The 22,159-nt window shown below is 43.5% G+C and overlaps 1 protein-coding gene and 1 long non-coding RNA gene across 4 annotated transcripts in view; both read left to right on the top strand.

Moving 5' to 3' along the window:
* LOC311135267 (polycomb group RING finger protein 5-B-like) overlaps nucleotides 1-7,503 on the top strand; it is a 32,311-nt gene extending 24,808 nt beyond the window's left edge. For 2 of the 3 annotated variants that reach the window (XM_084169215.1, XM_084169214.1), the window contains exons 7-9: nucleotides 1,385-1,483; nucleotides 3,509-3,598; nucleotides 6,263-7,503. In XM_084169215.1, the coding sequence (XP_084025341.1) occupies nucleotides 1,385-1,483; nucleotides 3,509-3,598; nucleotides 6,263-6,310 (237 nt within the window). In that variant the 3' untranslated portion in view covers nucleotides 6,311-7,503. The remainder of the gene's footprint in view (nucleotides 1-1,384; nucleotides 1,484-3,508; nucleotides 3,599-6,262) is intronic. The other variant, XM_084169217.1, reaches the window with a different exon arrangement.
* A 6,954-nt stretch (nucleotides 7,504-14,457) lies between these two features.
* Nucleotides 14,458-21,950, top strand: LOC311100111. The gene is made up of 2 exons (XR_014609798.1): nucleotides 14,458-14,539; nucleotides 20,457-21,950. It is a non-coding gene; the product is annotated as an uncharacterized lncRNA (long non-coding RNA).
* Nucleotides 21,951-22,159: the final 209 nt, after the last annotated feature.

The following is a 22,159-nucleotide window of genomic DNA, read 5'->3' as shown; positions in this document are numbered from 1 at the left end:
TCTTGCAAGGGTACCAAAAAATGTCTGCAGCATTGAAGGTCCACAAGAACACAGTGGCCTCCATCATTCTTAAATGGAAGAAGTTTGGAACCACCAAGACTCTTCCAGCCAAACTGAGCAATCTGGGGAGGAAGGGCCTTGGTCAGGGAGGTGACCAAGAACCCGATGGTCACTCTGACAGAGCTCCAGAGTTCCTCTTTGGAGATGGGAGAACCTTCCAGAAGGACAACCATCTCTGCAGCACTCCACCAATCAGGCCTTTATGGAAGAGTGGCCAGACGGAAGCCACTCCTCAGTATAAGGCACATGCCAGCCCGCTTGGAGTTTGCCAAAAGGCAGCTAAAGACTCTCAGACCATGAGAAACAAAATTATCTGGTCTGATGAAAGCAAGATTGAACTCTTTGGCCTGAATGCCAAGCATCACGTCTGGAGGAAACCTGGCACCATCCCTACAGTGAAGCATGGTGGTGGCAGCATCATGGTGTGGGGATGTTTTTCAGCGGCAGGGACTGGGAGACTAGTCAGGATCTAGGGAAAGATGAACAGAGCAAAGTACAGAGAGATCCTTGATGAAAACCTGCTCCAGAGCACTCAGGACCTCAGACTAGGGCAAAGGTTCACCTTCCAACAGGACAACAACCCTAAGCACACAGTCAAGACAATGCAGGAGTGGCTTCGGGACAAGTCTCTGAATGTCCTTGACTGGCCCAGCCAGAGCCCGGACTTGAACCTGATCTAATAGCTGTGCAGCGACGCTCCCCATCCAACCTGACAGAGCTTGAGAGGATCTGCAGAGAAGAATGGGAGAAACTCCCAAATACAGTTGTGCCAAGCTTGTAGCGTCATACCCAAGAAGACTCGAGGCTGTATTCGCTGCCAAAAGTGCTTCAACAAAGTACTGAGTAAAGGGTCTGAATACTTATGTGAATGTGATATTTAAGTTTATTTTTTGCTTTGTCATTATGGGGTATTGTGTGTAGATTGACGAGAGAAAAAAAACATTTAATCCATTATAGAATACGGCTGTAATGTAACAAAATGTGGGAAAAGTCAAGGGGTCTGAATACTTTCCGAATGCACTGTATGTGTTTCTGTCAATAATTGGAAGGCAGAACAGTGAATATGTGGAGAGAGGAGAGAGGAGAGGAGAGGAGAGGAGGATCATAATGGTTTCATATTAAGGTAAAATTTAGAATCAGTTTCTCTGTGCCAAAAGGTTGCTATTAGTATTAAATGCACTAATTGAACTTAATTATGCATTCATGAAAAATATATTTTTTAAACCAGAAAATGGCTCTTTGAAACGTATTGATTCACATAATTCTGAATAAATTGGGAGATGTGCCTGAATCATTAAAATCATCTTCTGAACCTCCACTCTAGGGCTTAATGAAGAAATTTATACGCTGCTCGACTCGAGTGACAGTCGGAACAATCAAGAAGTTTCTCAGCTTGAAGTTAAAGCTTCCAAGTTCTTATGAGGTAACCAACTAAGCTTTTGTACGTGCTCTATACCCTTTCGTATGTATCTACTGTATGACAGATATTAAGCCCATATATACTATTGAATATTTGTCCCTTTATGTCAGCATTGTGTGGACCTCACATACAGCAGCTGTCCCTGCAGTCTCTCCTGTGTGTTTAGTGTTGTGGGGGAAAGGGCTGGCCTTGTTAGCAGTCTCTCCTGTGTGTTTAGTGTTGTGGGGGAAAGGGCTGGCCTTGTTAGCAGTCTCTCCTGTGTGTTTAGTGTTGTGGGGAAAAGGGCTGGCCTTGTTAGCAGTCTCTCCTGTGTGTTTAGTGTTGTGGGGGAAAGGGCTGGCCTTGTTAGCAGTCTCTCCTGTGTGTTTAGTGTTGTGGGGGAAAGGGCTGGCCTTGTTAGCAGTCTCTCCTGTGTGTTTAGTGTTGTGGGGGAAAGGGCTGGCCTTGTTAGCAGTCTCTCCTGTGTGTTTAGTGTTGTGGGGGAAAGGGCTGGCCTTGTTAGCAGTCTCTCCTGTGTGTTTAGTGTTGTGGGGGAAAGGGCTGGCCTTGTTAGCAGTCTCTCCTGTGTGTTTAGTGTTGTGGGGGAAAGGGCTGGCCTTGTTAGCAGTCTCTCCTGTGTGTTTAGTGTTGTGGGGGAAAGGGCTGGCCTTGTTAGCAGTCTCTCCTGTGTGTTTAGTGTTGTGGGGGAAAGGGCTGGCCTTGTTAGCAGTCTCTCCTGTGTGTTTAGTGTTGTGGGGGAAAGGGCTGGCCTTGTTAGCAGTCTCTCCTGTGTGTTTAGTGTTGTGGGGGAAAGGGCTGGCCTTGTTAGCAGTCTCTCCTGTGTGTTTAGTGTTGTGGGGGAAAGGGCTGGCCTTGTTAGCAGTCTCTCCTGTGTGTTTAGTGTTGTGGGGGAAAGGGCTGGCCTTGTTAGCAGTCTCTCCTGTGTGTTTAGTGTTGTGGGGGAAAGGGCTGGCCTTGTTAGCAGTCTCTCCTGTGTGTTTAGTGTTGTGGGGGAAAGGGCTGGCCTTGTTAGCAGTCTCTCCTGTGTGTTTAGTGTTGTGGGGGAAAGGGCTGGCCTTGTTAGCAGTCTCTCCTGTGTGTTTAGTGTTGTGGGGGAAAGGGCTGGCCTTGTTAGCAGTCTCTCCTGTGTGTTTAGTGTTGTGGGGGAAAGGGCTGGCCTTGTTAGCAGTCTCTCCTGTGTGTTTAGTGTTGTGGGGGAAAGGGCTGGCCTTGTTAGCAGTCTCTCCTGTGTGTTTAGTGTTGTGGGGGAAAGGGCTGGCCTTGTTAGCAGTCTCTCCTGTGTGTTTAGTGTTGTGGGGGAAAGGGCTGGCCTTGTTAGCAGTCTCTCCTGTGTGTTTAGTGTTGTGGGGGAAAGGGCTGGCCTTGTTAGCAGGCCCCCTGCTGCACCGAGGCTGTACTTACTCTCGCTGCACTCTTAGAAAAAAAATGCTATCTAAAACCTAAAAGGGTTCTTCTTCTTTGAATAACCCTTTTTGGTTCCAGGTAGAACATTTTTGGTTTCAGGTAGAACTCTTTTGAGTTCCATGTAGAACCCTTTCCGCAGAGGGTTCTACATGGAACCCAAAAGAGTTCTACCTGGAACCAAAAATGGTTCTCCTTTGGGGACAGTGGAAGAACCCTTTTGGAACCTTTTTTTCTAAGAGTGTGGGACTCCAGAGCACTAAGATATTAGAGATGCAATACACACAGGAACACATTCACTAACTATTTAGAAGTAGTGAATGTACCATTGATAGATTTCCCTTCCAGCATGTATAAACATTTCTAGGCATTTAAAAGCATTCATACACATTTCTAATGGATTATTAATAAAAGCTATGATAAAATGTTTCCCAGCTTTCTCTATGTACAATGTCTGCCACATTCTCTCCATTAAGAGATATGTGAGTCCTTGTCCTTTTGTCTGACCGGTATGAGAAAGGGAGATATGTCGAACTCTAGTCTTCTTCTCTAGCAGCCTGTACTCTGACTGTCGTCCCATAGTAGTCTACCTCTTAGTCACCAGCCTCTGTGTCCCCTCCCTCACAGCTAGACGTCCTATGCAACGGGGAGATCATGGGAAAAGACCACACCATGGAGTTCATCTACATGACGCGATGGAGACTTCGCGGTGAAACCGTAAGTAAGCCCCCAATGACGTCAATGCCCCCCCCCCCCCCCCCGTTCCCCTCATTTAGAAAGATGCTAAGCCCCGTACCTTTCTCGCCAGGGGATAAGCTGGGGGCGCTGAATGACGGTGCTGCAGTCTTAATAGTCTCCATGACAGTCACTGCTTGCTTGGCTTTAAGCCGGTTAGCCGGTTAGCCGATTAGCCGGTTAGCCGGTTAGCCGTCTGAAATCCCACCGTCACTCTACTGTGTCAACTGGTACAGCAAACAGGAAGTAGCAGTGACACGGTTACTAGAGCTTATTACAGGACAGCTGTAAGATGAGTCTGGCACTATAGGTTCGCATCAAAGCATGTCTGGATACGTTGTCCGAGAAAGAATAAAAGCTGTGAAGTAGTATGGTGAATTAAGTTGTTGGTTCACAGTGTGTATGTAATGGTACTATACACTATTGGAGACATTTGCAAAGCTAGTATGGTATTGATAGGTCATGGCAAAACACAGTTGAGATATGGCTGCTTCTCTTCCTCAATGAATCCAAAATGAACCCACTTTCCTCTTGGTCACCTCACAAAAGATAGGCCTATGTTGTGGTCGCTATGTCTTGACCTGAACTTCAGTCAACCATGCGTAAACTTAACCAAGCGCCCCAAGTCCTCTGCAAAGTGTGCTAGGTTAACTAACTAACACACTTCAGCTTGACCTCATAAGCATTTCTGCTAGCCGGGCGCCTTGGCTGCTCATTCCATTGCTGATGATTGTCACTTTTAGATGGGCTGGTCTGGGCTCCGGCAGCACGGGGTCAGGTCATGAATCGCTGTATTGGTCCAGGGAGATAGGTGAGGAAAGCAGTGAAGGCCCCTGACAGCTGCCCCAACAGGGTGCCTGTTCCTGGGCTCATCGCCTGACACTCTCCCCTTCCACTGCCAGTTTATCACCACTGGCTCAATAGAGGTGTCTTTTAATAGTGCTGAGCGAGTAGTGCTTTTTGAGGTCGGTTCGTTTTAAGTTCGATTATTCCAAAAATAATCACGGTTTTCGGTTTCGATCATTTCTTTCAACAAGAAATGCACTATGCATTATGTGGGTAGAATGCAATTTTTTTTATTTAACATTTTATTTAACCTTTATTTAACTAGGCAAGTCAGTTAAGAACAAATTCTTATTTACAATGACGGCCTGCACAACACAGAATAAAACAATTAATAAAAGTCCCATGATGGTAGTGATTATTAACCATAATTAATTCACATTTACTTTAATAAAAATATTGATGTTGTTTATATTACATTTGTTTTATTTGATGACATTATTTCATTCCAATTCATCATCTCTATTGAGCTGCTGCCTATGCTGTCTGAGAAAATCAATATTTTAGTAGTTCTTCAAAGTAAAGGCATACTGCTGTATACTAACTATCAATCACTTAGATCATGTATTTTCAGGTAGAGATACTTCGCGAAACAACTGCTCTCTATCCTCTCGATTGCGCGTTCTTCTTCTGTCTCTTCTCTCCCTCTCTGTCTGCCACACACAGACCGGACAAGTAGGCACGCAATGGATTATGGTCATTGTAGTTAATTACCAAGTTTTCTGCTCTAAACTATGTAGAATATTGGCCTGTTGGAAACTACAACTGCCTACTACATCGCACAGTTCGGGCTTGATCTGATTTCTCTCTAGATAAACTGTGCATTGAGCTCACAGGAAAAAATAGAACAAAATGGAATTCAAATAATTGAACCGTTAAAGTGGGACAATCTGTTAAATAAAATTACCAACATTTCGGTTAATTGCTCAGCACTAGGCCCTGGTTTGGCCCTGGTTTGGCCCTGGTTTAGTTACAACATACAACACCCCTAAGGCCACGTAAACTGTACAGTTTTAATTGTTCAATTGATTTCCCTGTTTTGAATGATACTTTGCTAATTTAGGCTTGCGTTAAAGACAGGTTCTGGCAAGCTTAAAATACCCTTGTCTTCACTCCTCAGTCCTTAGGCAGAATGTTCTGATTCCAAGAACAGAATCCAAGGAAGGCAGGAGTAAAGCCCTCTAGCTTATAAGAACCATATGTAATGTAGAGATCAACGTTGAACCCCCCAAAAATCAGATGACAATATTACTGATCTCACATGACCAAATTTGGCATCCGGGGCAGATTGTCCCACTGTGCAGAATAGGTGATAGCTCTGTGCCTAGAATGAATTCCTCTCCTCCCCTGGACCAAATGACCAGGAACTGGGTCAGTGTGGGCCGACTAATTTCCCTTCCCTTTGGGATTGTACATAAGTGTCTCCTGCCTACCGCTGCTGTATGACTGCCTGCCTTTCTAAAAATAGACCACCTTGATGTGATGTGTCTGTGGAGTGTGTCTTTCACTGTCACCTGCTTTGGCATCAGACTCTTCTCTCCTCATCACGTTCCCTCTGCTCTGCTCTCGTACCTTTCCTCCCCCTGCAACATATCCTGGCTACGAAGTTACAATCCGTAGAGATGAAGCAGCACATCAGATTGTGTTGTTTTTGTGTTCTAGGTAGCAAGTCCCCCTGCAAGCCTACTGTGTATATATGGTATTCTTACAATGTTATAACATCTACATACCTAATTCTCTCATTATTGTCTCTATTGTAGTGGATTCTGTCCAAGGGTGACCAATGTCATCTCTCTCTTTCAGGCCTACCCAATGGTACTAGAATATCGGCCACGGATAGACTTTGGTTGACGGAGGGAGACGTGGGACTACTCCTGCACTAACAGCCCATTGACAGACTACACAATGAATGGATGTGCCTGGCACAAGAGACAAGGACCCCATCTTCTTATCACCTGCATGCAGTAGTCCATTTTTGCCTCTAATCTCATTCTGTTCTTGTATCTTATCTTCCAGTTTCACGGTCTGCGTTTCATTGTTTCTAAAACGCAACAAGGGTTTTAAGAACATGCCTGCATATCATGACGTATTAATGCTTGGATACGTACCAAAATGTAATTGACTGAGGAGTGAAGAAGTGCCGTTGGTCCACAGCACTTGAAAGTGTTTGGAATAATACAAAGTGAATTTACTAGTAGTCCACTGTTACGCAACACAAGAAAGATATTCCAAGACAAAGGTGTACACTGGCAAACGGACCATAATATTTCCCCCTATCTCTTATCTATGCTGGACTTTCCCTTACTTCTGTTTTTAATAATTAAAGGGGCAATCAGCAGTTGCTACATCCATTTTTGGACTTATAAATTAACAGTATGTACCCATTGATTCTTGAAGAATATAACTTATATATGCCTCATGAGCTTAATTCAAATGTCGTACCCCATCAGAACCCAAAATAGAAACTTGTTTTACTCTAATGTTTGTAAACAAAGTAAATGTAAACAACCACAGTATAGCCTAAAAACATGGTTAAAACTATCATTTTAATATCATGGACGGTCAGTCCTTGCATCCATAGCTCTGTCAATTTTTTTTAGAGTGGTTACATTTCTCCAGCCCCATCCCTCAGCTTTTACCGAAACAGGGACGGGGAAAATCTTTGTTATTGTTTCTACTGCTGATTGCCGCTTTAACTATGGTAGTGCCTTTCCCCACATGTCTCTCTTTCAGTGCAGTGCAAAATCCAAACTGCTCTTCACATCAAATAGCCCAGTGGAGTGAAAAGCCCCATGTTACAGCCTATATGGGTCATTCTACAGAAGAGGTGCAAATCGAGGGTAAAAAAAAAATAATCACATTTGTATCCTATTTTTCCCAAACTTTCAGCAAACATGTCTTCCAACATATCTCATGTAGACATACTGTATATGCTACTCACACACTTTGTTTGTATTGAATATTTGACCTGAATTCCTTACCACCCGACTAAATATGTCACTACCGAAACATAGTGAAAAAGTTGCAATAAAGAAAGAACCATGCACAGTAGTGATCATTTTGATTAACGTATTACAGATGCATTTTTATTTATTTATTTGCATACCAAATTAACAAAATTCAAAAACTTGATTTTTAACCTGATTTTCAAAACCTTTACATTTTATTTAGAGAAATATAATCTCTATTGTTCGCTGTAAAATGTTCAATGTTGATTGTATGAATCCGAAACTTGTTGAATGACTGAATTACTTATGCATTTAATGAATGATGTTTTTAGATGTTTAAATGATCACTTTACCTATCTTTATTTTGGCAAAATAACGGTTTCGGTGTCAAGTGTCATAGAGATAAATGGAGGACACTAGATGGATATAACTCTGAATTTATGTGGTTTTGAGTGGTCTTGACCAAGACCACTAGATCAAGAGTTCATGAGCCCTTTCTTAAATTGTAAGAAACTCAAGTAGGATACATTTGAGTACAGTACAGTACAGTAGGATACAGTACAGTATAGCACATTAAAGGTGTCTATGTTTTGGCCAAATAGATGTCAGTGTAGGGCTCTTGGAGGGTTGGAGCCCCCATGCTGGCTATGCATCTCAATGCTCTATACTTTTTCCTGAAGTGTACACTTGTCCACTACCCACATGGTGGTCCTCTCTTCCTCAGTTGGTAGAGCACGGCGCATGCAACTTTTAAATGGAGATAGCCTCAATGGTGCTGTGCGTGCTGTCACAGACGCTATGATGGCACAGATACAAAGATGAGACTTCTATATATCTCTATGGTGTCAATTGTTTCGGTTGTGACCGTTTCGGTTTGGAATATTTTGACATATAGCTGGCTATCTTTCATTTGGGCAGATGTACATCCCAGAACCGTACGTTTACATATTTCGTGATATACTAGATGTTCGGTAGTCACACAACTTAAAAATATATGAAGATTTACCAACTTGCTCACTAATTTTCTCTAAAATGTTTGTAGACTGTCTACTCATCATGTGGCCATGCTGGAGAGGGGTGCAATCCCATCACCTGGTGATATTTGTAGGGTTGTGGTTTAAGGCACATTCATTCTACAGTCTTTAAATGTGTGTGTTTCGGTAGTGACATCAAAAGGTGGGACAGCATTTTGTTGAAAAATATGTTTTAAATTAAACAATAGTACTAATTAGATCAGTATCTTTCAATGTAATAATAGAACAACTCAAGATGTTCTATTGAAATAGTAGTGTAAAAAAATGCTTTCTTTTCAAACATGAAGTTTAGGAGTCAGGGTTTGGGACAGCCACCTCTCTATAGAAATCGGTGTATAAACAATGACTTAGTACACTATTAATTCAACAATATGTTTGTTATTGCCTTGGATTGAATTAGAACATATCATGATGTAAATAAATGTCCTAAGTTTGGAGACATAAAATATTTTTTTTTATAGTTATTTTGGGGTGGGGCTTCAATTTGCACCACTTCTGTAGAATCGCCCATATACAAGTACAAGGAAGCTATGGCTACAGTGGGGGGAAAAAGTATTTAGTCAGCCACCAATTGTGCAAGTTCTCCCACTTAAAAAGATGAGAGAGGCCTGTAATTTTCATCATAGGTACACGTCAACTATGACAGACAAAATGAGATTTTTTTTTCCAGAAAATCACATTGTAGGATTTTTAATGAATTTATTTGCAAATTATGGTGGAAAATAAGTGTTTGGTCAATAACAAAAGTTTCTCAATACTTTGTTATATACCCTTTGTTGGCAATGACACAGGTCAAACGTTTTCTGTAAGTCTTCACAAGGTTTTCACACACTGTTGCTGGTATTTTGGCCCATTTCTCCATGCAGATCTCCTCTAGAGCAGTGATGTTTTGGGGCTGTCGCTGGGCAACACGGACTTTCAACTCCCTCCAAAGATTTTCTATGGGGTTGAGATCTGGAGACTGGCTAGGCCACTCCAGGACCTTGAAATGCTTCTTACGAAGCCACTCCTTCGTTGCCCGGGCGGTGTGTTTGGGATCATTGTCATGCTGAAAGACCCAGCCACGTTTCATCTTCAATGCCCTTGCTGATGGAAGGAGGTTTTCACTCAAAATCTCACGATACATGGCCCCATTCATTCTTTCCTTTACACGGATCAGTCGTCCTGGTCCCTTTGCAGAAAAACAGCCCCAAAGCATGATGTTTCCACCCCCATGCTTCACAGTAGGTATGGTGTTCTTTGGATGCAACTCAGCATTCTTTGTCCTCCAAACACGACGAGTTGAGTTTTTACCAAAAAGTTCTATTTTGGTTTCATCTGACCATATGACATTCTCCCAATCCTCTTCTGGATCATCCAAATGCACTCTAGCAAACTTCAGACGGGCCTGGACATGTACTGGCTTAAGCAGGGGGACACGTCTCGCACTGCAGGATTTGAGTCCCTGGCGGCGTAGTGTGTTACTGATGGTAGGCTTTGTTACTTTGGTCCCAGCTCTCTGCAGGTCATTCACTAGGTCCCCCCGTGTGGTTCTGGGATTTTTGCTCACCGTTCTTGTGATCATTTTGACCCCACGGGGTGAGATCTTGCGTGGAGCCCCAGATCGAGGGAGATTATCAGTGGTCTTGTATGTCTTCCATTTCCTAATAATTGCTCCCACAGTTGATTTCTTCAAACCAAGCTGCTTACCTATTGCAGATTCAGTCTTCCCAGCCTGGTGCAGGTCTACAATTTTGTTTCTGGAGTCCTTTGACAGCTCTTTGGTCTTGGCCATAGTGGAGTTTGGAGTGTGACTGTTTGAGGTTGTGGACAGGTGTCTTTCATACTGATAACAAGTTCAAACAGGTGCCATTAATACAGGTAACGAGTGGAGGACAGAGGAGCCTCTTAAAGAAGAAGTTACAGGTCTGTGAGAGCCAGAAATCTTGCTTGTTTGTAGGTGACCAAATACTTATTTTCCACCATAATTTGCAAATAAATTCATTAAAAATCCTACAATGTGATTTTCTGGATTTTTTTTTCTCAATTTGTCTGTCATAGTTGACGTGTACCTATGATGAAAATTACAGGCCTCTCTCATCTTTTTAAGTGGGAGAACTTGCACAATTGGTGGCTGACTAAATACTTTTTTCCCCCACTGTACCTACCATATCCCTATCTAAAAATGAGCTATATTCTTCCATTCCCATTTTGATGTTATTACTACATATAATGCAATACGAGTATTGTAAGACTAGATTTGCTGGAAGAAGGTTAGAATAAGCAGAGTATCGCCTACACTGTCTGAAATGTATAGCTGTCTGTTTGTAAAACGTATTGGGCATTATGGTTGACTTGTACATAGTGGAGATTTGTTTAGACCGTTTACTACTATACTATATGTCCTACTGGATGGCTTAACATTCATGTATTATCACTGCCCTATAAAAACTGTCCAGACTGGCGTGATAGGGTCCCGCCATAACCCTTCGCCGTTTGTTTCTAATGGTGGATCATTAGACAAATGCTTTAAATGCTTTTTCCCCTTCAAATACCATTTATCTTTTTCTCTCTCCTCGAAACGCCAAAGAATAAAAGCAGAGACAGCAGTGGTTGTATTTTATCTGTTCACGTTTGACAGAGATATTATAATCCTTACATAGACAAATGTTGTGGGGACAACTGAATGCGTTCAACCGAAATGTACATAGACAAATGTTGAGGGTACTGAAGTCATCTTGGTAGGAAACAATTTGCCACTGTATTAGGACTTTCCATATAGTAGATCTCTGCCAATAGTATGTTCATTTGCAGTTATTTGGGAGAACCACTCAATGGACAGATTGGAAACCCATTTCTGGCAGCGCCGAAAAGTACTAGTCTTTACAAATTTCCACAAGTAAAACTTGCAGTTGAAGCCTACACTCTTAGAAAATTGGGTTCCAAAAGGGTTCTTCGTCTGTCGCCATAGGAGAACCCTTTTTTGTTTCAGGTAAACCCTTTTGGGTTCCATGGAACCCAAAAGGGTTCTACCTGGAACCAAAATAATTCTACCAGGAATAAAAAATTATTCTTCAAAGGGTTCTCCTATGGGGACAGCCGAAGAACCCTTTTAGGTTCTAGATGGCACCTTTTTTTTCTAAGAGTATGCTTAGCATTCTTGTGTACTTTCCTGTTTCACACATGCTTTTTCCTGTTTGAAATGGTATCTCTTATTTTCCCTAAAAACCCAGCTGTAGTGGTTTTAAATGTTAGCAAAGTAAATGTTTAGACCGAATAATCCTTCAAACGTCCCTGTGCTGCAATGAACAATATGTATTTTTGTAACAAGAAGCACTTGTAGATATTTTATCTTTAAAAATGAAATTGTATGTTTAACAAACTTAAAATGCTGCTTAGAATAATCTATTCTATTTTTCAATGTCAATGTGCCTGATAAGCATTCCTAGAGAGATTAGAACTGTACATATGCAAGAGCTGCTCTATATGTGACATGATGACAAAAATACCAAAATACAGAACTCATTGAATTAACTTGGTGTCATTTCATAATTGACAAGTTAATTATTGTTATCTGTCAAAATATTATTTCATGTTTTTGAGTTTCAAAGATGTGGTTTCAAGACTACTGTTCTTAAGAATAGGAATGGTCTGCATTTTGTGATTGTCATTGACTCCCTCTAAATCTCTTTCTTTCTTATAGAGGCATAGTTGATCTTCCTGATTCACTCCCGAATACAAGGACCCCAAATGGTATACCTGTTCCTTTCAGTGCTACAGTTGAAGTCCGAAGTTTACATACACTTAGGTTGGAGTCATTAAAACTCGTTTTTCAACCACTCCACACATTTCTTGTTAACAAACTATAGTTTTGGCAAGTCTGTTAGGACATCTACTTTGTGCATGACACAAGTAATTTTTCTAACAATTGTTTACAGACAGATTATTTCACTTATAATTCACTGTATCACAATTTCAGTGGGTCAGAAGTTTACATACACTAAATTGACTGTGACTTGAAACAGCTTGGAAAATGCCAGAAAATGATGTAATGGCTTTAGAAGCTTCTGATAGGCTAATTGACATCATTTGAGTCAATTGGAGGTGTACCTGTGGATGTATTTCAAGGCCTACCTTCAAACTCAGTGCCTCTTTGCTTTACATCATGGGAAAATCAAAAGAAATCAGCCAAGACTTCAGAAAAAAGATTTGTAGACCTCCACAAGTCTGGTTCATCCTTGGGAGCAATTTCCAAACGCCTTAAGGTACCACATTTATCTGTACAAACAAAGGTATGCAAGTATAAACACCATGGGACCACGCAGCCGTCATACCGCTCAGGAAGGAGACGCGTTCTGTCTCCTAGAGGTGAATGTACTTTGGTGCGAAAAGTGCAAATCAATCCCAGAACAACAGCAAAGGACCTTGTGAAGATGCTGGAGGAAACAGGTACAAAATTATATATATTCACAGTAAAACAAGTCCTATATCGACATAACCTGAAAGGCCGCTCAGCAAGGAAGAAGCCACTGCTCCAAACCCACCATAAAAAAGCCAGACTACGGTTTGCGACTGCACATGGGGACAATGATCGTACCTTGTGGAGAAATGTGTTCTGGTCTGATGAAACAAATAGAACTGTTTGGCCATAATGACCATTGTTGGGCGGAAGAGGAAAAGGCGACTGTGCTTGAATCAGAAAGTGTGGTAAGTTAATTGTGTGATAATAAATTGAAAATAGTGAAATCAAAGAACGGAACATAATGAGCGGAAGTTGTAGTAGAAGAGAAGGACCGGTCCAATAATGCATTTCTTATTGGGCTGTATTTTTTGGACAAGGAGATTGATTTAGGAAATCCATTTGTAATATCAAGGACTGTGAAGAAAGCAGTAGGAAAGGTGGATTCAATCAAGGTGACTAGAAGCGGCCTTGTTTTGGTAAATTGTGTTGATGAAGAACAGAAGAAAATGTATGCACTCACTAACTGTAAGTCGCTCTGGATAACAGCGTCTGCTAAATCACTAAAATGTAAATGTAAAATGTTATGTTTGGAGGAAAAAGGGGGGTGCTTACAAGCCAAAGAACACCATCCCAACCGTGAAGCATGGGGGTGGCAGCATCATGCTGTGGGGGTGCATTGCTGCAGGAGGGACTGGTGCACTTCACAAAATAATGACATCATGAGGAAGGAAAATTATGTGGATATATTGAAGCAACATCTCAAGACATCAGTCAGGAAGTTAAAGCTTGGTCGCAAATGGGTCTTCCAAATGGACAATGACCCCAAGCATACTTCCAAAGCTGTGGCAAAATGGCTTAAAGACAACGAAGTCAAGGTATTGGAGTGGCCATCACAAAGCCCTGACCTCAATCCTATAGAAAATGTGGGGGCAGAACTGAAAAAGCGTGTGTGAGCAACGAGGCCTACAAATCTGAGTCAGTTACACCAGCTCTGTCAGGAGGAATGGGCCATAATTCACCCAATTTATTGTGGAAGGCTACCCGAAACGTTTGAACCAAGTTAAACAATTTAAAGGCAATGCTACCAAATACTAATTGAGTGTATGTAAATGTCTGACCCACTGGGAATGTGATGAAAGAAATAAAAGCTGAGATAAATCACTCTACTATTATTCTGACATTTCACATTCTTAAAATAGTGGTGATTCTAACTGACCTAAAACAGGGAATTTTTACTAGGATTAAATGTCAGGAATTGTGAAAAACTGAGTTTAAATATATTTGTCTAAGGTGTATGTAAACTTCCGACTTCAACTGTATCTTTCATCCTGACAAAGAGCCACCTAAACCCTCTGCCTCTCCTGGACAAGCATGGCTCCTCAGTGCTCTACCCGGTATGAGGAGGCCTTCAGACAGGCTCTCATACTTTCACCATGATTTCATCAGTGCTTTATCTGCCAAGGATAAGGTTTATCCTATATTAAAACCATTCAACATTTTGAATACTTCTGCCTTGGCTTTTGGCAGGAGAAAACCCATCAAGAATGTGCTGAAGAAGTGCCAGTGCTGTTTTGGGGTGGTGCGAGGAGAGGGTTTTTTACTGTCCACAACCACAGCTGTCCAGGCCAGCTTTTGTATTTGCTTGAAGAAAGTGAAGGTTGGTTACACACACACACACACACACACACACAGTCTTGTTTAACTAACCTTGTGGGGACACACAATTGATTCCCATTCAAAATCCTATTTGCCTTAACCCTAACTCTAAAACCTAACCTTAACCCTTAACTCCTAAACCTTTAACCCCTAAACTTAACCCTAATTTGAACCCTGACACTAATTCTAACCTTATCCATAAACCCCCTTAGAAATAGCATTTTTCCTTGCGGGGACTGACAAAATGTCCCTAGTTGGTACATATTTGTTTGTTTACTATTCTTGTCGGGACTACTGGTCCACACACACACCTACCCCTGAGAGTGGCCAGCACTGTCTGAATCCTGATCCGGTTGCTTTCCTTGGATTGGCCCAAAATATTGTCTCTGGATTTCCATTCAGCCCCTCAGCCAAACGGTCACATTTTCCACAGGCCCCCTTTCTTTCTTCTCTGTCAGAAGACTTCCATAACTAAATGGCCGTGATTGTGGGGCCTGGAATGACCTGAGTTAAGTTTATTCTCCTTGTAGACAATAGGGAGTTGCTGTAACCCGGCTTAGGTTCTGCAAGCTGTGGCATTCTTACCTGGGCTGAGAGTAGCTCCAAAGCACCAGCTGGGTTTAAATTAAGATCAATGCACTTAGGGTCCCTTTTTTTCACTTTTTTCTCCCTCTGCAATTGACTGGCTCCTCCACTGATTGGCTATAATTGGTGGAGTATTTACTCAGCTGCAAACATTTACATGTCAATGCAGAGTCCCCCTTATGTTTTCACATTATACAGGCCATATTTACTACTGGTGTTGTGCTTGCATACAGACACACACTATGGACACTGTAAAAAAAAACGTAACCAATTGCTTAATCAGCGTTATTCTGTGAGTTGAATGGACTTCAAAATAGCATTATAGTCAATTCAACTTAAAATATCAAGGCAACCAGCTGCAATACGATTTCTAGTTTGCTCAACACTAGATTTTAATTTGCTCAACGTTGTTCTGTGTGTGAGGTGCACTTTTGAAAAAGCTTGTTGAGTAAAATTACAAATTCATGTTTGCTCAAAACCACCCAAAACCACGCCCATCATTAGAATTTCCCAGCATGCTCTATTCCAGGTTGATTGTTTGTTTCAATACTTATGTTTTTGCATGTACACATTGATTGTTTGATTAATCTTATGCTACACAAAGGTAAATAACATATATTTTTCTAAATTAATCCAATCTGTTAGTAGTTGGATTTATTGCACCCGCTACTGAGATGGCTGTTCCAGTTTAGATGATTTAGGTAATCTCATTACATTTACCCAGCAGTCATTCTGAATGCTGGTTGCAGGTGATTAAAAGTGCAAATTGTTAGATATCCTCACTCTGGCTGGATTCCAATAGGAATTACACGTCACTTTGCAAACCAGCAATATGTGACTTGAAGGCTTGATGTGGCCTGTAAACCAGAAGTTTCCGATTACTGTGTAAGGGTGAAACTAGGCCCTCAAAGAAAGGCCTTATGAGATATGTAATGTATTGGCATAAAGAGATTAATTTGGAGGCACACAGGGAAATATGCAAATAAGGTAGACTACATTTTCAAGTTGAATTGTATGTCCACTCAACCTAATTCTAAATTGAGTGAACATACAATTACATTTGAGAATGTATGTTGGGCAAACTAGAAATCCTATTGCAGCTAGTTGCCTTGTAATTTTAAGTTTGCTCAACATCTTGTTTGCACAACTTTTTGTTCTATTTTATTCTAGTTCTATTTTTATACAGTGAATGGATGTTTTGCCAAGAGTAGTTGTGGGAGGAAGGACTTTGACAGCACTGTCTTATATTGAAACACTTCAAAACAACAATGATGCTCTGATGAAGGCATAACTGCCGAAACGCGTTAGCCTGCCCGGCTGAAAATAAAAAGGTGAAATGAGGTGACGTCTTTTTGTCATCTAAAAAATAAATAATTGGGGAGTGCTGCCATTTCCCAATGTTTCTTGAACTTGGGATTTCATTTGACTTCAAAACAACAGTCTGTGACTCATTCTGGAAAAAAAGAGCTTCAGTGCCATTCATCTTATACATTCCACTTAAAGCTGCACTATGCATAAATCGATCCGCCATTTCCTGGTTACTAAAATTGTAATAGTTTGCCTAATTTCAGTTTGTGACAAAACAAGCAAATATAGTGTATTGTATTTTCAGCTGTTTGAAGCTGGTTTACCAAACTGAAAGTAAAAGATGCAAAAACAAAACTTACGAACAGGAAGCATAGAAATAGCGCACATAGAACATATCTACAGCTTCTTAGACTTGCTTTCAATGAGAATGACAGATCTATAACTCACATTTCTATATGAATTTGGTCGTCACCCAAAAAGTTACATACTGCAGCTTTAACATGCTGTGGCCTAGGTGCTGAAAAACAGTGCTTATTTGTGTGAGTAATCTTCATTCTATCCACAGCAGTGGGTGGTACTACATCAAAACAAGCAGCAATTATATCTCTGAGAGATGCTCTGTGATATTATTAAATCATTGCCTTAGGGTGCAAGCCTACTTCTGTCAGTGATCATAGTGCTATCATTGAACATATTGCCTTCTTGTGAATACAGATTGGAGTTTCAGGCTTGCCAGCTAAAGGTTAGGACATTTGCAATTCAACAGGAGGACAAAAATACAGCATACTACATGGCCTGAGACATGACTGATGAGTATGCACACAACCAGTTAGAAATATGAGATAAGAACGCAATCTTTGCTTCGTTTGACCATGACTATCTCTGTATCCTGGATAGGTTGTCATGTGTAGCATGTCCTTCTGTCATCAATGGTATATTTCATCGGTGGGCCCTGAAGCGAGGCCCCATGGTTACCAATCACACTCAACTGTCCATACAGTAGAATACAGTGTAGGCCTATTCTTCAAGATCAGAACCCTTCATAGTTAGATATCTGTTAATCATACACAACACGTTACTATAACACTGGCTTCTGATAAAAGGTTCTTGCCTTTTTCCTAGATGTGATCTGAGGAATGATTTAAATGTTAGGTAATTCCGGTGCTCTTTCTTTATGAAGTCTCACTTTCATAACATTTTCCCATGACCTGTGTAATCTTGTAAATCCAGTTTGTGCGTCTCTGTCCAAGGGAGGTCAAATCCAGTGAGAATCTGTGTTGCCTATATTGAGGCCATATTGTTTCATCATTAGCCACCTCATTAACTCTCTGTGCTGTTCGACAGTAAATGCTGCCAAGGCCTCACGATACAGCTGCCCCTTCTCTTCAATGGGTAATTAGTGATAGAACATATGAACTGCAATACTGTGTGGGAGTTGGGAAATTGAGAAGTGTTTATGTTTCTGAGAAACTCATAACCACCAGACTGTGACGGAATAGACGATTGATTCTCAAACTTTTAAACAGAGTGTGGACGTGAGACAGGTGTCGTGTTATAGCAGTCCCTACCCCATTTCAAGCTGGAATCCTTTATTTTTTGTAAAAAAATTTTTTACAAATAATGTTACCATTGTTTTTCAGAGGGGGCATTGCAGGTCAAAAAAACTATCAAAGAAACGCATACAAAGATAACCCCAACTCATTTTCCCCCGTCAGTCCCCATCTACCTCCCTCACCAACGTAAAAATATTTTCATATGACCCTCCCCTTGTACTGTAAAATTAATGACACACCCTCCCCCCTCATAGAATTAACTCAAAATAATGTTTACGACCACAAATAACAACTGTAGCGACCCTGTGTTTATAAATGTGGATATCGACTTTATCGACATATGCAATTACATAGTGTGGCGTACAGCAGGTCAACCACCAGGGGGAGACTCGTCGAGGCCTGGTAACAGATGGAGTATACATCACGAGGCGGTGGCTCTATCTGCTGGATGTGCCAGGTCTCGACGGGCTCTCCGGACAGGACTAATTGGGTGCTGATTGGGAGCTGGTGAGTAATTAAGGGCGGATTGCTCACCAGCTGTGCAAGGCCCATAGAGCTGCCAGAAGGGCAGCACATGGGAGAGGACTGGGGGAAGTAAGGTAACTTCCATGTAGTTGGAGACGGTATCCTGGAGAGGGTCTCATGGGGGAGACCTAACCTTTTCTTTTGATTATTTTATTAATAAACACCCTTGAAACCGAGCTAATCATACTCTGTCCGTGTCTGATCTGTGTAAACGTCTTGACCCAACCCCCCGATCTGCCACAAGTGGTGGAGAATACGGGCACTTTGATAACGTGGTCAGATCAGGGTTGACGTTTACCCAGCATCAGCATGGACGAGTTGATAGCTCAGTTCGTCCGGGCCCAACAAGCACAACAGGCGGTTCAGGAACAAACAGCGACTACAAAACGTCCGCCTCGTGGAGGAAGTCAGGAAGCTGCAAGGAGGAAGGAGCGTCTCCTGCATCCCATCCCAACCAGTTTTTAATCAAGCTAACGGAAGACGATGACATTGAAACACCTCTGTACGTTTGAACGGACAGCGCTATGGGAAGGATAGCCAAGGCCGAAGTGGGCAAGTCTGCTGGCCCCATTCCTCTCTTGGAATGCCCAAAAGGCGTATTGGGACCTGAACGACGAACACTCGGCTAACTGCGACAGACTCAAACGGGAGATACTCAGCCGCTACGGGTACAACCTGGCCCATCGGGCTCAACGGTTCCATGACTGGAGGTTTGTACCCGAAGCATCCCCCCGAGTCCAGATGAGCGACCTTCTGCGCGTCACCAGGGCATGGCTCCTAACCGACGTATCCACCCTCTCCCTCCGCGACAAAATGGTCCTGGATCGCTTCGTATGGGCGCTACCCCATGACATGAAGAGGGCAGCGAGCCTATGCGTGCCCCAGACCTTGGAGGGCCTCCTGGAAGCAGTGGAGACGCATCAGAACACTCAGGCCCTACTGAGGGGGAGCCGGGACGAGTCAGCGACCTGTGCGAGGGGACGGAAGGACAACCCCACCGCGGTGTACCCTGACAGTCGGCAGGGCCAAGGGACCGCAAACCCATGGAGAGACGGCTGGGGAAGGGCCGACCCGCCACCGACGACCCCAGGTAGATGGAGACCAACGGAGGTGTTTTGAGTGTGTTGCGCCCGGTGGCACATTGCCTGGAATTACCCTGCTCGAGAGGAGTCGATGCCATCAGCTAGCACCGGAGGCCAGGTGGGTCATGCTGTGAACTATGTCACCTCCTGTTGGGCGCACCGTGAATCAACGGCACCCATGGTCCCGGTGAAGGTTGACGGACACGACACGGAAGCCCTATTAGACTCCGGAAGCATGGTTACGCTCGTAACCATGAGCCTGCTGAACCAGGAGACCGAACGGGGTAGGTAGATGTCCATTTCCTGTGTTCACGGTGACACAAAGCGGTATCCCGCTGTATGGACCAACATCGTGACACCACAAGGGAGCTGCCAGATGATGGTGGGTGCAGTACCAGAGCTGCCGGTACCTATCCTTGTGGGACGGGATTGTCCACTGTTCGTGGTCCTATGGGGGCACGAGTTGGGGGAAAAAGATACGAGCCGGCCGAAGAAGAGAGCGGGGACACCCCCCGCCTGTGCGGCCAGGATGCCACCGGTTAACCCACCTGACTCTACGGGTCCGGAGTCGGAGGGGGAGCCGGAACCTGAACCCCCTGGGGGGAGAACAAACTTAACATGTATAAATTGATGGTTCGGATTACGGGATGCCAAGGTCATATTTTTCCATATTCTGTTCCAGTTAAAGGGTTGTTCAGATTCAATTAGATCTGCGTTGGACTATACTTTTTGAATGGCTAGCTCAGAATATGAGCTTTCCAAAAGTTGTTTCTACATTATAGAAATCAGTCCTTTCGGGGGCCCAGATAATTTATTTATAAATCCAATCATTGGATGGTTCTGCCATTTTGATTCTCATTTACAGGGGAACCACTGGAGGAGGAGCCCAGCCTCCCCCTTCTCGATTTTGAGGGGCCAGTCGAGACCCCGTTGGGGGCCAACTGAGGATCCGAATTTGAAAGCTGCCGCATGCCCAAGTGATAGCGGTGGATGGACAGCTACTTCCGGGGGTGAGTGACTGGCGATACCCCTATTTCCAAATTAAGAATAACCTTTTGTATCAGGTGTTGCGCCAACAGGGGGAACTTAGAGGTATTGTTGCTGCCCCGACGGTACGTAGGAACCGTTCTTCAGCTGGCCCACACCCACCTGTTGGGGCGCCCCTGGGAATGGAGAAGACCCGGGAACGGGTCGCCGCCCGGTTCCACTGGCCCGGGATGAGGAGGGCCGTGGAAGACTACTGTCGCAGCTGCCCGGAGTGTCAACTCACTGCCCCGAAAGCACACTTCCGAAACCCTCTGGTCCCCCTGCCGATCATCGGGGTGCCCTTTGAACGCATCGCCATGGACATAGTGGGACCCCTGGTAAAGACTGCATGAGGACACAGGTACATCTTGGTAATAGTAGACTATGCCACCCAGTATCCCGAGGCCATTCCCCATACGGGCGGCGGTATCCAAGGGAATCGCCCGGGAGCTATTCCACCTCTTTAGCCGGGTGGGCATCCCAAACGAGATCCTGACAGACCAAGGTACAGAGTTTATGTCCCGCCTCATGAAAGAGTTGTGTGCCCTCCTACAGATCAAGCAGATCCGGACCTCCGTTTTTCACCCACAGACGGATGCATGTGATACGGGACTAGGGGCCGTTCTGTCCCAGATACACGATGGGGAGGAGCACCCCATCATGTACATCAGCCGAAAGCTGATACAGAGAGAAAAAAAATACTCAATTGTTGAGAAAGAGTGTCTGGCGGTGAAGTGGGCTCTAGACACTCTCTCAAGTATTACCTGTTAGGTACCCACTTCACCCTGGTCACTGACCATGCTCCCCTGGTCAGGGGAAAAGACACAAACAATCGGGTCACCAGGTGCTTCTTGTCCCTGCAACGCTTCTCTTTTTCTGTTGTGCACAGGTCAGGGGCGAAGCATGGAAACCCGGATGCCCTATCGAGAACGGAGACAGACGTTGCACTGATGACCGTCCCCTCCCCGACAGAGCTAAGGGGGGTGGTGGGTGTACAGCAGGTCAGCCACCAGGGGGAGACTCGTCGAGGCCTGGTAACAGATGGCGTATACATCACCAGGCGGTGGCTCCATCTGCTGGACGTGCCAGGTCTCGACGGGCTCTCCGGACAGGACTAATTGGGTGCTGATTGGGAGCTGGTGAGTAATTAAGGGCGGATTGCTCACCAGCTGTGCAAGGCCCATAGAGCTGCCAGAAGGGCAGCACATGGGAGAGGACTGGGGGAAGTAAGGTAACTTCCGTGTAGTTGGAGACGGTATCCTGGAGAGGGTCTCATGGGGGAGACCTAACCTTTTCTTTTGATTATTTTATTAATAAACACCCTTGAAACCGAGCTAATCATACTCTGTCCGTGTCTGATCTGTGTAAACTTCTTGACCCAACACCCTGATTTGCCACAATAGATAGACACATTAGAGATTCAGACAAAAAAAATGCTCGACCTCCAGATGAGTATGAGGGGGGAGTTTAAGTAAAAAAATGTAATGCTTCATTTGGCTGATCTGTAGCTTATTCTTTAGATGTTTGGGGCTGCTGGTGAAC

The sequence above is a fragment of the Coregonus lavaretus genome (genome assembly GCF_964263955.1).
Source record: "Coregonus lavaretus genome assembly, chromosome: 1".
NCBI lineage: Eukaryota > Metazoa > Chordata > Actinopteri > Salmoniformes > Salmonidae > Coregonus > Coregonus lavaretus.
The sequence above is the reverse complement of the archived record's forward strand: the minus strand, read 5'-3'. Positions and strand labels throughout refer to the sequence as shown.